Source organism: Dipodomys merriami, unplaced genomic scaffold, assembly GCF_024711535.1.
Source record: "Dipodomys merriami isolate MVZ:Mamm:240054 unplaced genomic scaffold, mDipMer1.0.p SCAF_9, whole genome shotgun sequence".
Classification (NCBI taxonomy): domain Eukaryota; kingdom Metazoa; phylum Chordata; class Mammalia; order Rodentia; family Heteromyidae; genus Dipodomys; species Dipodomys merriami.
In genome coordinates, this window is record NW_027206512.1 from 12,118,637 (window position 1) to 12,136,200 (window position 17,564).

At 38.1% G+C, this 17,564-nt stretch overlaps 1 protein-coding gene across 5 annotated transcripts in view; it reads right to left on the bottom strand.

The window, feature by feature from the left end:
• Window positions 1–8,000: 8,000 nt before the first annotated feature.
• The window catches only part of Arhgap24 (Rho GTPase activating protein 24), a 466,818-nt gene continuing 457,254 nt past the window's right edge, over window positions 8,001–17,564 (bottom strand). For all 5 annotated transcript variants that reach the window (XM_070012334.1, XM_070012338.1, XM_070012336.1 and 2 more), the window contains one exon: window positions 8,001–12,874. In XM_070012334.1, coding sequence (XP_069868435.1) covers window positions 12,631–12,874 — 244 coding nt within the window. In that variant the 3' untranslated portion in view covers window positions 8,001–12,630. The remainder of the gene's footprint in view (window positions 12,875–17,564) is intronic.

Genomic DNA, 17,564 nt, shown 5'->3' on the forward strand with positions numbered 1-17,564 from the left:
AGCAAATCAAATTCTCTTTCATTCTCTTAACATAGGGCAATCTATATCTTAAGAGCAATATGTTCTTCAAAGAATGTTGTAGTCTAGCTTTGTTCAAAAGAATGCCTACTACAGCTCAGAGAGAGGAATGATCTTACTTCTGGAAGGTTTTATCCCAGTGTCTGGGGGTCAGAAGCAGAATCTCTTTTCCTCTCTTACCCCTCCTCTACGTACATATTTTGTTAGAGTCCAACATTTTCCATACATGTCATTAAATCTAGCAGAAGAATTCCTTTCTATAAAAATAATGAAAAATTATAATGTAAATAATTACATTGGTTATGTTCCTTGTGATTAAAACATCAGATTTCATCATTCCCTTAGGTAGCTATCTGTTCAGTTTGACTCACTTTGGCAAGTCAAACTGAAGTGGAAAGATTCTTGTATATGGACTCCTCTACTCCTAATTTTTAATTATGTGGGACCACTGGCCAGTATATCCTCACAGATACAAATCCCCCAACTCTTGTCTAGCATCATCCTGCCATGTCCATCTTGCAACAGACATAACTACCACCTGCCTGTTATCCTGCATGATTGGACTCCAAAGACAATTACCAATGATGAGAATTTTCCTGTGTCAGTGTTTATAAAATATACTTGTAGCACATACACATACACACACACACATGCACATACATGTTCACATTCACCTTTACTATTCAAGATCAGTCCTGGAAGCCAAAACCATGTATGTCCAGTTTCTTTGCAAGGTCTTCGAGGTGAAAATAAGCCTGCTTGATGGATAAAATACAATCTCAGTCAGTGGTGGTTAATACGGATTAGAAATCATTCCAATCATTTCTGTGCTCTTTCTCACATTTTTTCATTTCTAACTTTTTTCTCTGTGTTTAAAATGTTTGTGGAACACAGGACAAATTGGAGGAGAACTTTGGCTTCTTTTGATTCTTTGTAGGTGGATACTGACTTAATATATTGTGATTTATGTTTCTCATGAATTATTAAAATTGGAGGAATTCCACTTCCCTTCACATAAATCCAAATCAAAACCCAGAGTTTGTTGGACTTTGCCTGTTGACAATGGTCTCTTGTGATTTCATTTGACCCTGGTAAAAGGAGCTTGTAGTATGGTTAGATTCATGGTGGGGAATAAATGCGAAATAAGGGATGGTCTACTTTCTCAGAGTGTAGAACGCTGTGTTTTCATTTGAGAATGACATTTTCCAAACATTATCACTGTTCTCTCACTGAATACTAGCTACACATTTGTAATTGTTGATTTTGCTTTAAAGTATAAAATCAACAAAAAGACACAAAGAAAGTTTCTGGAAGCATCAGGTAAGTAAATAGAGTTTTAATGTTCTAAGAAATGATCAGATCTCCTAATCCCACAAGTTATTTACTAACTTTTGTAGTACTTTGGTTTGAACTCAGGACTCCATGCTTGCTGGAACTAGACCTCATGGTTTGTTTTTTTCTTTTTTTTCTTTTTTTTTTTTTTTTTTGTTGTTGGTCGTGGAGCTTGAACTCTGGGCCTGGGCTCTGTCCCTCAGCTCTTCAGCTCAAGGCGAGTGCTCTACCACTTGAGCTACAGCGCCACTTCCGGTTTTCTGGTGGTTTATTGGAGATAGGAGTCTCACGGTCTCTCCTGCCCGGGCTGGCTTTGAACCGCGATCCTCAGATCTCAGCCTCCTGAGTAGCTAGAATTACAGGCATGAGCCACCAGCACCCGGCTTGTTTTTTTCTTTTTCTTTTTTAACATATGGAATCACTTTTTGCCCAATTCAGCCAGAACTGGGATCTTCCTATTTATACTTGGATAACAGGTGTGTGCTACCATTTATGGTTTTTCCTGTTGAGCTGGACTGGCCTCAAAGTTCTTCTGAGCTTTTCCCCTCCCCACCTCTCTCATTCCCTTTCCTCTCCTCCTCTCCCCTCTCTTTTCTTTTTCTTCTTTTCTGATACTGGGGCTTGAACTCAGGGCCTTACGCTCTTACTTGACTCTTTTTCACCCAAGGCTCATGCTCTACCAGTTGAACTGTACCTCAGTTTCTGGCTATTTACTAGTTAATTGGATATATGAATCTCATGGACCTTCCTAGCCAGACTAGCTTCTAACTACAATCCTCAGATCTCAGCCTCCTGACTAGCTAGGACAATAGGAGTAAGCAACCAACTATGGGTTACAACTTGTGGAGCATTTCTGGAAGACACATGCAAGAAATGGGACACACTAAAGGCTCTATGTTGGCAGTCAGTATGTCATGTAAATCTGTCTCTGTTCCAAACTGAATTCTACCTGCTTAACCATGTAGAAACAGTGTGTTCAGTTTGTCATTGAATATTTGCCATAAAATTTATACTTCTGAGAAACAGGAAATGTAATGAAATGTGTAGAAATGAGCCCAACACACTTCTGAAATGTCAGAACCTTGTTATGTGAAAGACTGTGTTCCTTTCTATAAAAAAATATTCTTTGCTGGTATCAAATCCAGCAAAAAAAAAAAAAAAGTTCAAAACATAGAGGAGTAAGTAAGTCCAACAACTTAGAGGATTCAAGTTTAACTCCACAAAGCGAAGACTTCATTTCATGATTACTGAGCTTGTGGTGTTGCCCTTCACTTGACTTTGGAATCTTACTGTTTACTTAGTAGCCCACATTGTTTACAACACAAAAGTAGGTACACAATATTTTCATCGTATACACCTTGTACTCTCTGCTTAGCAGACTGTGCCACAGATACACTGCCTTCTAATAACACATTTACACCCATATGTGTAAAATATTGTATACAAACAATCTTACAAAAAGAAAATTTTATAATGCAAATTATAGTTTACACAGGCCAAAAGAACCAGTAATATGAAAGGATTTTTTTTATAGGAGAAAGATATTGAAAAGGCATATTTCCTCTTCTTTAATGTTAATGTATTGCAAACTTATATTGACACAAATTAAGTGCTAAAGTTACTCTGAATATTCAATCTACAATTTAATTTCATAGCTGCATTTAAAATAAGTCTACCAATTTATCCCTTAACCATGTATCGAACAACTACATGTGGGAAACAAATATAGTAGTCTTTATCCTCAAAAATTCAAACTTCATAAATCAGTAAGTGGTTAAAACAAAGTATCTTTATTCCTTTAGTCTACTCTTTAAAAGTAACAATGTACTTAAATTAGTGCTGTGACATAAATGAATCCATATTTATTATTTGTTTAAAACAATGAAAAAATCTGCTACTTTCAATGTTCTTGTTTCACTGGTGTATAGGTGCAGTGAATGAAATTAGCATAAAAGAAAGTTGGTTATTTGCCATTATATTATGGGAGATGAAATCATTTTTACCAGCTAGAAAAAACCAGCACTGTGGAAAGTTTGCTTGGATCCGTGCTTCCTTTGAGAGCTATTGGGCTTGGATACTGAGCTGGAGGCTCCTACTTCTGCATCACAATCTCCACATCCACAAATGAATTTATAACAGTATGGGATCTCTCTGCAGTGACATTTAATCTGAAGCTAAATCTTTGAAATGTGCGCAGTCTACAGGGGACTGTTGGAATTTAACCATTTGTTATTTTCTATTCAAAGAATCAACTCAGAATACACAGCTGAACTGGAAATTTGCCATTGAGCATCACACACACGCAAGTGCACGCACACACACACATATACACACACATACACACCATTCCTTGATACATGAGCACTTCAGTCCTTTGAGGACTGTTCCAAGGACATGTGACTGTAATGAGTCCACACACTTCCTGCCTCATATAGTCTACATATTCTAGTGGTGTTAAGAACTAAAAGCACTATCTAGTTTGCAAGGATGAGGTATTAAAAGGGATGCAATGAGAGATGAGGTGGCCAGGGCAAGCCTCTTAGTGGAGCTGGTACCTGTGCAGAGGCCTTGATACAGTCAGGGAATAAATCATATCTGAGGGAGGATACTGAAGACTGAAGGGGAAAAGCCCCAAAGGAAAAGCTTGCTATTCATCATATGCAAAGAATGGCAAAGTGTCTTGTGGACTTAAGTGGAAAAGACAAGATAATGTGCTACAGAAAACAAAACTAGAATAGTAGGCAAAAGTCAGAACAAAGAAAGATCTTGAGATTCTATTCTAAATATAAGAAGATGGTGTCTAGATTTGAGCAAGGAAATGATACAATCTAAATTATCTTTTGGAAAAGATCCTTTTAGCTCCTGAGTAGACATTATATTTTGGGGACGAAAGACAACAAAACAATCCATTCATTATAAGATATAACACAAATACAGAAAGATACAATGGGGCTTGAATGAGAAAGTGGAGGGTCTGAAAATACTTTGGATAATATAGACTGTGAAGACAGAGCTGACAATGTTTGCTGATAAACTGATACTGTGATTTATGTATAAAAGAGATCAGACCCATCCAGATTCTTCAAAATGTAAGCCAAGAGATAAATGGTAGTACATATGATTGAGGTGGTGGTAGTGACCAGTCAGAACTTATTTGAGAAGAAAATGATGTTTGTTTTGAGGGTGTCAGCTGGAGAAGTTTATTACCTATTCAGCTGGAATAGCAGGATATTTTACCATCCTGGAGCTAAAGGAAGAAATCAGTTTGAAACATGACTCTGAGTGTAATTCCTTAAACAGTGTATTAAAAACCATTAGTCTGTGTGAAACCACTGAGAAACTATGCAGCTGAAGAAGAGGAGACTGAGGTATAGATGCCTCTTATTTCAACACACAAACATTGGAAAGCAATGTGGTAATCCTAAGGCTGTCCAGCATGGCAAGAGAGGAAACCTAGCTTAATGATGCAAAACGGCTGAGTAATACAGAATATGGAAATTGACAGCTTAACTTGGTTGTTGAGAAGCAATGTGGTACTCAAGGTTATCTAGGCTGCTAGACCAGTTAAATTTCCCATAAACAAAGCAAAGATAATGTTTCAAAAATGAGGTAATGAGCAACCAGCTCAACGAGGCAGAGCGGCTAAGATAGGGCCTGAAGATAAGCAGCTGTTCTGATCTTGATTTTGAGAAGGTCATGGATAAATTTCATGATACAAGATTCTGTGCAGAAGTGAGCAAGAAAGAGTATCTCAAATGTGTTCAAGAGCACATTGGAAGCGAAGAAACAGTGAAGCAGAAAAACGTTGAAGGTAGAAATAAAGGTGGACTTCAAAGAGGATTTTCAACAGTAAATGAACAAAATTGATCATGCAAAAAAGGAGGTTGAGGGGCTGGGAAGTTGGCTCAGTGGTGGAGTACTTGCCTTGCATGCATGAGGACCTGGGTTCGATTCCTCAGCACCACATAAGCAGAAAAAAGCTGGAAGTGGTGCTGTGGCTCAGGTGGTAGGGTGCTAGCCTTGAGCTGAAGGGCTGAGGGACAGCACCCAGGCCCAGAGTTCAGCCCCCACAACCCCCCCCCCACACACACAAAAGAGTAGGTTGGAAAAACATACTTGAAGTACTTGAGGGCTAGGCTCTAGAATGTGAATAGAAGAACTGCTCTGCTCAGTGCAGGCAACTTGTAACAGGAAGCAAGAGGATGTGTGTGCACAGGACAGATGGTGTGTACTCATCAGATATTTTTTTTCTCTCAGTGAAGGTAGAAGATTATCAGTTAATGAAAGGGAAGGGCTTATGGAAGTTTGGAGAAGATCAACATGCAGTTGACCTTGTGAAGTGTGAGCACTGGTTACTGGCCAGTGATAAGAAGTGCGAGAGTTATGTTTACATGAATATAAATGGAGCTACAACATTATAGTGCTGTTTATTTAGTTTCTTATATGTAAGGAGGAATTTTACTTAACCAGAGTTGACTTGGTTTTTTTCAGTGTTGGGAGAGAAGTGAAAGGGAGTAGAGAGGGAAACAACAGAATAAGCACTAGAAGGATTCACAGTAGCTAGGGTCATTAAGGAGGGAAGCAATAACTTGAAAAACTAGCAATATGTACTTATCAAGGTCAAAGGCTTGGAGATAATCTGGGGGAATGCCCAAAGTTGAAGTAATGTTGTGAAGGAAGAGATGATCAGGATGGGATGTCCAAGACAGCAATTTGGGTAAAAGCAGTTATTGGTGGTGACACAGTATATGATATAACTATGAATGTGAGTATCTCCGTAGGGGAGAGCAAGATTTTTAGGAGTAGGCAAGTTCTAGATGTAGAAGAAAAAGTGGCGGTGGCCAAGTGCAGGTGACTCATGCCTATAATCTTAGCTTCTTGGGAGGCTGAGATCTGAGAATTGTGACTCAAAGCCAGTTCAGACAGGAAAACCCCTTAAGACTCTTATCTCCAATTAATGATTTTCTTTAAAAATGGTGGTGGAAACCAGTTAGTTATGTCCTAAAAACACTCAGTGACTACTCTGTCTGGAAGTGCCTTCTGCTTGGGCACCTTCTGTCCTGGAGCCTGCACCCCACAGGTACAGAAGGGTGTCTTCAGGGCACCATGGTCAAGGAAAGCAACAGATGTTGTGAGATGTAGAGGAATAGTGGAAAGCTTGGAAGAATTAAGAGGGAAGCAACATCCAGAGCAAATGACAGACTACCATGGGCAATACGGAAGTAAGTGTGAAGAAGAAGAAAAATGACTCGGGAGCTTGGACTACATTGGCAGCAGGACATGAAGAAGAACACGAACTCATAGCCCTTTTTGTTGCTGTACCAGAATATCTCAAACGAAGTAATTTGTAAAGGTAAAGGTTATTTAAGGTCCCACCTTTCAACACTGCTAATGCCAATCAAATGCTTTTTCTTTGAGGAGAGGCAGAACTAGGATAAATCTTATTCTAATCAAGATACCTGTAGAGATTATTTTGATGTGATACAAATGTCATCAATTGAATCTCAAGGAGTCAGGGAAAAGAGGCTTGGGATGGACACCATGATTTTGCAAGCCAGAAGTCCATGAGAGTCTTATCTCCAATTGATGGTTTTCTTTAAAAATGGTGGTGGATGCTCAGGTCTTTCCCACCAGGTAAGATGCTATTTCACTCAATGACAATGGTGTTCATTTGCCTCCCCATTCAAACAATTCAATATTATCCGGACATTACTCTTAATAAAGGCGACCTTTGATGCATGAGGGACCATACAGGTAGCAACTATACATCATTTTAAAAACAGGAGTACCTCAGGGTGCTGGTGGTTCACACCTGTAATCCTAGCTACTTGAAAGGCTGATATTTGAGGATTGTAGTTCAAAGCCAGCCCAGGCAGAAAAGTTTCCGTGGGACTCTTACCTCCAGTTAACTACTTAAAAACTGGAAGTGGAACTGTAGCTCAAAATGGTAGAGCACTAGCCTTGAGCAAAAGAGCTCAGGGACATTGCCCAGGCCCAGAGTTCAAGCTCCATGACTGAAAAGAAAATTCAGTTTTGAACCTGAAACACAAATGGTGCTTTACAAAACCATTCCCTTCCATTTACTATCATTTCCTATGTCAAAATATACAGTCAGTCCTGCAGGTTTGGGCTGCATTGGGAACCACATGTTTTCCAAGTCACTTCACCACAAGAAGTTCTTAAACTGGGAAATTTTAACTTTCAGCTCATTCCTCTCTTGTGAAATTAAGGGGAACATAAAGAGAGAAATGAATCAGACCTTTGAGTGCTGCACTTCCAACCTGCTTTATTGTACTTTGTGAATGCAAACAAGGCAAAATGTTTCCAGCTCAGCTGGGCTTTCTTTGAATAACATCAACAAGGCCATTGTTCCTGCACCCTGTCAACTGAATTCAGGAGGCTGAGATCTGAGGATTGTGGTTCAAAGCCTGGGCAGGAAAGTCTGAGAGACTCTCATCTCTAATTAAATACCAGAAAAGTTGGAAATGGCTCAAGTGGTAGAGAGCCATCCTTGAGTCCAGCAACTAAGGGACAGGGCCAAGGCCCCGAGGATCTGCACAAAACAAACCAACAAAAAGACTTTGTGGATATTGTGGGTGGATCTTGTGGTGTGCTGATCAGGTGTTATGTACAATGCCATGTTGATCACACAGATTTGAAAGGTCATTTTTATTTCGTTGAAAGGCTCCTTGACAACATTTACATGAAGATACTTTTACCCGCTGTTCCTTAGGATAGGAAAGTCCTCATAGCCCTCTGTCCTATGACTTTCCATTTATCTTTCAGGATCCACAGCAATGTCTTTCCATTTTCCACATTTGGGATTGTGTACTTACTGTCATAACCCAGGCTAGCTATCCAAGCACATCTGGCCCACTGGTACCTTTAATACCCAGTGACAACTGTAATTCCTTCCATATCATCCTCAGATTATGGGATGTAATCATCCCAGAACAGATATTATTTGGGCACAGGTAAAATTAGTCCTGGGGGCAGAATACCATTACGCCCTCTGCTGGTAAGCACGATACTATCGCTGAAAGCTCCACTTCTGAGGCCAGAACCCAGGCATAAATTTAGCTGGAACATCTTTTATATGAGGGATGCTCTGAGGGATGGTGGCTAGTATTTCTAAGGCACTAAGTATGTGCAGCCATTTCACTTACAAAAAGTACCTAGCTTTCCTAATTTTCAGACTGCTATGAAGTGCAGAGCTGGGGTCAGAACCACATGTGTGGAGCTGCTTGAGTCAAGATGCAACTCGGCTCAATAGGGAGCACTGAGCATTGAAGCAGGTGATACTCCTAAATTCCAAAAACAAATAAATGTATCTGTAATACACACTTTCCTGTGAATGCTCTACTTTTTTGAATGAGGCCCAATATAGTGGGTAAACAAGTGAGTTTATTTTAAATTCTAGTTGAAGTTTTTAGGAATTTCATAATACATATACAAAAATCTGTGTTCCCATTGCCCTGATATCATAGACAATTCTGTTTTGAATGTTCTCCAAAGCAAGGCTAACCATATAGTTGGACAACAGAAGCTAAGTAAAACCAGCTTATGGAAGCAAATCCAATTATAAGCTCTTAAGGTTGTGATTGAGAGTCACTTTAATTACCTACATATCTTCTAAAAAGTGCGAACAGGATGTAACAAATGGATTCTTAAAAGTTCCTACTATGTATTCTTGCTCATTTCCAATGTCAAATTATGGTTGATCTGTTCTGGGCTGTTAGTTGAACTAATATATATGGAATCAATTAGCTAGAGGTCATTGTTTTTTACATCAATAACTGAAATTAGCAGTATCCCTTCTAAATCAGTCTTTGAATAGCAGGAAGATGATTAACTCTGTATTTGTTGTAAAATGTGGATGAGGGAAGGATTTAAGGTCAAGAAGATACAATTCTTGTTCCTTATGAAACTCCAGTTGTCAAAAGAGCTATCACTAGAGCTAAGTGGCAGGCAAGAGATGGTTAGTACATTCTTTGGTTAAGGAGATCAGCATCTCTGCATTTTAGGAGTTATTTCAAGTTTTCCCATGTGAGAAAACAGGTTCAGGGTTGTGACTTGTCCTTGTTTAAGTCAGGTCAGCCTGGCTCTTAGTTTTCCTGCTATTTTCATTCTACCATGCTTCCTTCCCAACTGTTTCTTATTTGGTAAGGATATAAGAAGATGTAGGAAAGAGGTGCATGCAGATTGGGAATGCAAAAGTCAATTTGGCCGGGCACCAGTGGCTCATGCCTGTAATCAGAGTTACAGAGGAGGCTGAAATCTGATGATCCCAGTTTGAAGCCAGCTCGAGCAACTCCATGAGACTCTTATCTCTAGTTAGAAAAGCTAGAAGTGGAGCTGTGGCTCCAGTGGTAGTATATCACCCTTGAGTGTAAAAGCTAAGTGACAGTACCCAGGCCCAGTACTGGCACATACACCAAAAGCAACTTCCTTGGCTTTGAGATGGAAACTTCATGAAGCACTAATAGTACTGCGCCAGGTTTCATGAATCTGTATATAAAGCACTTGGGTTATATTTTCTGTCCCCTTTACTGTCTCCTAAGTGGGGAATGGCATAAGAAAGAGTAATAATGGGGATTCTTGGGTACTGGTGACACATATCTGTAATCCTAGCTACTCAGGAGGCCGAATCTGAGGATTATAGTTGAAAGTCAGCACAGGTAGGAAAATTCATGAGATTCTTATCTCCAATTAAGCATTGAAAAATTGCCCACAGTGGAGCTGTAGCTCAAGTGCACTAGCCTTGAGCCACAAAACTCAGGAACAGTTCTGAGCCCTGAGTTCAAACCCAAGTACCAGAACAACAACAAAAAAAACCCCAACAACAGCAAAGCAAAAAAGAGGCAGCGAATTTGATCAAAGCACCTTCATGTATGGAAATACCACAAAGAAACTCATTTGTACAATGAATATAAACTAACAAAGATAAAACATTTTTTATTTTTTAAATAAAATTTAATAAAATCTTTTCAAATAAAAGAGATAGAACGTGCCAGATAGAAGAAAGCAGAAAAGAAGCCAAGCAGGTATCATAGGAAGTAGCAGGAGATAAGAGTGAAAACAGAGGTCGGAGCCTTTTACACAAAGTGCAAGACTGTCCTGGGACAACACATAGCCAGATGGGTGATTTAGGAAAAGAAGCCAATAGACAGTGAAAAACGGAGAGAAGATACCAGCACAGAAGTTTCTCAGTAGAATTTTTTAATTAGGAAAAAAATTGATGAAAGAAAGCAGATTAAAAATGTGAAGATGGATGGAATAGATCAACCTACTGAGTAAGAAAACAGAAAAGCAAGAACAAGTTGACATTTTTAGAGTCCTTCCTATATACTAGCTAGGCCCAGCCGAATCCTTGCCACCTCATGAGAAAGACTGTGTGTAAAATTTTTGTTGTTACAACTTCACATAGGGAAATAATGTGTGTGGAAGGTTCAATAATAGCTGGCAAACTATAGAGAATGTGAGCACAGGTATCTGAACTGAGTTATTCATCATATAGATTATTAGATGAGTTAGAAGGTTTTAAAAAAATTATTAGCTAAGGTCAAAATGGGAAAAAGATATAAAAATAACGAGGAAGAGTTATTAAGATTGACTCAACCCATTTTAAGCTTAAGTTTTCTATAGAATATCCAGCTACAAGTATCTGGTTATGTAACTGAAAAGAAAGATAAAAAGAACTGTAAATAAACAAGTTATTGCTACTAGTTGAAAGCAAGAGATCACATAAGATTGCTCTGCAGGGAGAGAAAATCAAAAACATGACAGTGATCAGTGAGTGCCATAAAGACCACTAGCCTTGAAAATAAGTAAACAAGCACAAACATACCATCTTCAAAAGCACAAATCCCATAAACACAAGTAGTCAATTTCTGATTCTGTCTCTTGTGACTTTGTTCTAGTGTGAGAATTTCTGGCCTGGCTCCTCAAAATTACTGCCTTATTAACATGTAAAAAGTAGCTTCCCTGAAACAATAGCCCTAGAGAACCTAGATTTTCTAGTAAGCTAATGTTATTAATGTTCACATATTTGTCAAATATCTTCACATATTCATGTCTGAAATTCTTCTGAGTATGTTTGCAACACAGAACATGATGATATCAAAATTAGAAGTAAAATAGGTTGCTTATTCCAAGCTTTGCTCCTATTCTTCTTGGTCCCTTTCCATCATCTTGCTGCAATTTAACTTTGCTAGCTGTGGTGCAGAGAAAATCCAAGATTACAACTGCCACATTATGTAACATAGTATACAGAATTCACTGGAGGGGCACAATGTACCATTGCACTGCTGGCATTTAAAGTACCATTGTTGGGGTGGAGAGGAGCAGTCTCAATGAGCAAAGAGGTGGCCATTTAGCAAGTATTCTTTGCCAACTTACACACAGTGGAAAGAATACCACCAGTAACAGTTAACACAGAGAGTCATTCACAAGGACAGAGAAATTCAAGGCATAGCTGGTTCAATTCCCTTTATCACTTTCACCCATATATGATGCATCCTGCCGGGGAGACAACCCATCTGGAGATTTGGCAAGGTAGACATAGGCTTGAGAAGAAAACTTTCTTACACAGACTCAACATTCCTATATCAAATCCTCTCACAAAGCAAAACTGAGAAGTGGCCAAGGAAGAACTTAAAGACTAGTAAGTAACACAGATACTGGTGATTCTGCTCTATTTTATAAAACATTTACATTTCTCTTTTTGGTCATCGTAAGGTCTATTGGCACAAACAGCACAACCACAGAGTATTCTTTTGATTTTAATAGCTCATTTATATATATCTTTATATATATATATCTTTATATTTTTTCTTATCTTCATTTCCTCAGCAAAAAGGGGAAATAAAAAATATTGATCTATAAAATAAGCGGATGATAACACAATGCCAAAAATAGCTTATGTTAAGTTCAAGGGTGAAGCTTGAAAGCAAGCTGAATTGCAACAACATATCGATTTAACATTTAAATACAAGACTTGCAATAAAATAATTCTTGAGATATGCTTCTTACTTTTAGTTTACTTTTTCAAAACTACTCTATATACACATATCCAGTTGTAACACTTGACAGTAGCATTATGGGGGGGGGATGAAATAACTTTGGTACACACTGCAGGTATGGATAATGTCTATAAATGATACTCCTTGACCAATTAGCACTCTGTACAGCCAGGTGACCAGCCACCTGGTCCCAAGTGGGTGCCCATCAAAATCCCTAGAGGCCTTCTTAGAGCTGTCAGGGACGGCAGAGAAAGCAGGCTCACTGGATCCATATCGTGTTTCCTCTCTCGGTTCTCCTAGGTTCCACTGTCAGCTCTCCAAATGTGGAAAAAAACTGCTCCATTTCCTTCTGGAGCATGTCATTCCTTTTCTCAGCATCTTCTTTTGCTCGCTCAGCATTTCGCATTTTGATTTCTATCATCGTGAACTTTTTCCTTTCTTGATCCAGTTCATCATGCAGGCTCATCATTTCTGTTTCCAAAGTCAAATTGCGCTGTTCTAAGCTGCAAAAGATGGGAGTGGGTAAGAGATAAAATGATTTATATTACTTGAAAACCTTGAGGACACTAATATTTTCCTAATGTTTGCAATGCTTAAGAATCTAGAATGAACCATTTCAAAGCATTGAAGCAGAGTCTAATAACCGAAAAGGTTTTCTTTTGTAGTATGAAGTTACTTTGTGTGAACACAACTTATTGGCATTTTTAGGTTAAAGGCTCTCAGATAGAAGAAGTTCAGCAGAGAGATACAGAGACTCCAGTCATGCAGCACAGACAGGGCAGAAACTTCCCCAGCCTTGGAAAGCTTCCAGGATGTTAAATGTAAACTTAGTTTAATGAAATTACAATGGAGAAAATCTGATAAAGTTTGAAGTATCAAAGCAACAATGCCATTGCTAGGTTTAGTCCATTTCTAAGAATGGACTTTCTTGGAGTTTCACCTTATATAAAAGTACCAACAGTAGCTGGCTTACATCAGCAATAGAAATACAAGTATTACAAGTATTAAACAAGCACTGCATTTAAGCATTTATAAACATGGGATCATCCCTGCCAACACCAATTCTCACTGCTTTCCAAGCTGTTAGTATCTTGTTAGGATGTCAAGATTTTATAACTTTATAATTTGATAGCTGAATTCTTTTGGGTAACTGTAGAATTTAAGAAAACTTTTTAAAGAAAAAGAATGTAGTTTTCTTCATAACTAGTAAGGTCAAAGACTTATAAACACACGCACACACTCACATACGCACACACATATACATGTAGTACAAAGAGTATTATCTTTATAATGTCTATTGTAAGATATATAATTTGGTAAGAGCTGACTTTTCCAGTTTCTCCTCCTTTGAACCTGGGCTCATTCAAGTTTATTCAACTACTGGCATTTGAAAGGCTAATGTACGTGTAGCTCTCTGAAATGTAACTACTTTCCTGACAATTTGAAAAATCAAAATCTCAATTATTCTTTTTCTACACTTCTTTGTAGCCAACTACAATGAAAACAAGCAATAACTTCTTATTCTTTAAGCGCTGAGAAGATTATTTTAACCACTTCATCACAGCGCCATATAAAAATCTGGTACTCCTCTGATTGCTGCCCAGAGTTATTAAACTCTTCACTCTCTAAAGCCATTTGGAACAAAAAGTGATGGAAGGAGCCAAAAGTTAAATATTCAAAAATATAACACAGCAATGCATTAACACAACTGTATGTACTTGCTATTTGCCTCAAACTCTGGGAATCTAAAAGCTGGGGATGTAAACAGAAGTAATATGCAAGAGACGCATCTCATAGTCCAAGATAAAAACTAACTCCAGGTGAAGGGATGGAAAAAGATTGTCCACTCAAATGCACCCTGCAAGAAGGCAGGAATAGCCATATTGATATCTGATAAAATAGACTTTTCATTAAAATCAGTATGAAGAGACAGGGAAGATCATTACATAGTAATAAAGGGAATGATCCATGAAGAGGAAACCACAGTGGTCAATATGCACCAAACAATGGCACACCTAAATACTTTAAACTTAAAGACTTAAAGAACATGATAGATGGAAACACAATGAGAGGGGGAGATTTCAGTATCCAGCTCTCACCAAAGAACAGGTCAACCAAACAAAAGATAAGCAAAGAAGCCTCTAAACTAAATGACACCATAACCCAAATGGACTAATCACCTACAGAGAATTCCACTCAACAACCACCCAATTCACATTCTTCTCAGCAGCCCATGGAACATTCTCCAAAATAGATCATATCATAGTTCACACAAAGAATCTAAGCAAAAGCAAGAGGCATAATCCCTTGCATCCTATCTGACCACAGTGGAATCAAACTAGTCCTCAACAACCAAACATCCTGCAGAAATCACTCAAATACATGGAGAATGAGCAACACACTAGTGAGTAACACCTGGGTAAAAGAGGAAATTAAGGAAAAAACTAGAAAGTTCTTACAATTCAATGAAAATGAAAACATCACAACAGAACCTCTGGGATACAGCAAAAACAGTGTTGAGGGGAAAATCATAGGCCTAAGAGCATATATAAAGAAAACAGTCAACAGCATAATACAATTAGAATTTCTAGAAAACCAAGAAAAAATCAAATCTAAAACTACTAGACAAAAATAGCAAAGATTAGGGCAGAAATAAATGAAATAGAAACAAAAAAAGCTATACATAAAATCAATGAAACAAAGGCTGTTTTTTTGATTAAAAAATTAATAAAATTGATAGGCCACTTAGGAGATACATGAAAAAAAAAGAAGAGAGCAAATTCAAATAAGAAAATAACAATGAACTTTACAATGGGGGTGGGGAGAGTGTAGTTGTGAAGGTGGGAGGTAAGAGATGGTAGGGGAAAAACGAAGAAGGAGGCAACAATGCTTGATAAGAAATGTACTCATGACCTTGCTCATGTAACTGTAACCCCTCTGTACAGTATTTTCACAATAAAAAACTTATAAAAATATTGGGAATGTACTGAATAAATGTCATTGAATTGAAAAAAAAAAGATCAGAGACGCCATAGGAAACAGCAAATCCAAGAAATCCAAATGGCTATAAAGTACTATTTTCAAAACCTATCCTCAGTAAAAGAGGAAAACCTAGAAATAGATGAATTTTAAGAAACATACAAACTGCCTAAACTAAACCAAGAAGATATAAACCAAAACAACAACAAAAAATAATATGCAATGAGATAGAAGAAGCGATAAGAAGTCTTTCAACAAGGAAGAGTCCAGGCCTAGATAGATTCACCACTGAATTTTGAAATAGAGGCAGAGGGAACAATTCCAAACTCATATTATGAAGCCAATATCCCATTTATCCAAAAAAATCAGATAAGGATCCAACAAAAAAAGAGAACTACAGACCGATTTTTCTGATGTACACAGATACAAAGTTTCTTCATGAAATAATAGCCAACAGAATCCAGAAACAAGAAAATATCATATATTCTGAGCAAATAGGATTCATCCCACAGATGCAAGGCTGGTTTAACATATGCAAATCAACAAATGTAATTCACCACATCAATAGAGCCAAGAACAAGAACCACATGATCATCTCAACAGATACAAAAAAAGCCTTCAACAAAATACAACATCCACTCAACTTAAAAGCTTTGGAGAAGCTGGGTGCCGGTGGCTCACACTGTAATCCTAGGTACTCAGGAGGTTGAGATCTGAGGATTACAATTCAAAGCCAGCCTAGGCAGGAAAGTCCATGAGACTCCTATCTCCAATAAACCACTAGAAAACCTGAAGTGGCACTGTGGCTCAAGCGGTGGAATGTTCACCTTGAGCTCAAGAGTTTAGGGACAACACCCAAGCCTAGAGTTTAAGCCCCATTACCTAAAACACACACACACACACACACACACACACACACACACACACACACACACACACAGCTTTGGAGAAACTAGGAATAGAAGGAACATTCCTTAAAACAATAAAGACTACAACACCCAAGCCTATAGTTTAAGCCCCATGACCTAACACACACACACACACACACACACACACACACACACACACACACACACACACACACACACAGAGCTTTGGAGAAACTAGGAATAGAAGGAACATTCCTTAAAACAATAAAGACTATGTATGATAGACCAACAGCCAACATCATACTAAATAGGGAAAAACTAAAACTATTCCCACTAAAATCAGGAACAAGGCAAGGATGCCCACTGTCTCCAGTCCTCCTCAATATAGTTCTGGAATTCTGAGCCAGAAGAATAAGGCAAGAAAAGGACATTATTAAAGCAAAGGAAGAAATTAACTGTCCCTGTTCTCAGATGACATAATCTTAAACCTAATGGACCCCAAAAACTCCATCCCCAAACTCCTAGAGCTGATCAACCACTTTGGTAGAATAGCAGAATACAAAATTGACCCACAAAAATCAGTAACTTTTCTGTATGCCAACAATGCACAAATAGAAAGGCAAATCATGAAAACAACCTCATTTGCAATAGCTTTATAAAAATAAAATACCTAGGAGTTAACCTAACCAAAGATAACAAAAAAGATCTTTTATAGTGAAAACTATTAAAATATAAAGAAACCAAAGGGGACACCAGGAAATAAAAAAACAAAACCTTCCATGTTCATGGATAGGTAGAATCAATATTGTGAAAATGGCCACTGACAAAAATGATATACAAATTCAGTGAAAGCCCCATCAAAATCTCAATGACATTATTTACTAATATAGGGGAAAAATCCAAAAATTCATATGGAACAACAAAAGACCTAAAATAGCCAAAGCAATCCGAGGCAAAAAAAAAAGCAATGCAGGTAGTATCAGAACACAGACGTCAAATTCTACTACAGAACCAGAATAACAAAACAGCTTGGTATTGGCACAAAAATAGACCTGAAAATCAGTGGAACAGATTAGAAGACCCAGAAATAAAACCACATGTGTACAGTCATCTAATATTTGAAAAAGGAGCCAAAGACATGCAGTGGAAAAATCATCGCATCTTCAACAATTGGTGTTGGGAAAACTGGGCAACCATATGCAGAAAACTAAAAGTGGATCTTTGCTTAACACCATGCACCAACATTTAAGTGGATCAAAGATCTCAACATCAGACCCAAAACTCTGCAACTAGTGTAAGAGAGAGTAGGAGAGAGAGAACTTACAGGTACAGGAAGGAACTTCAT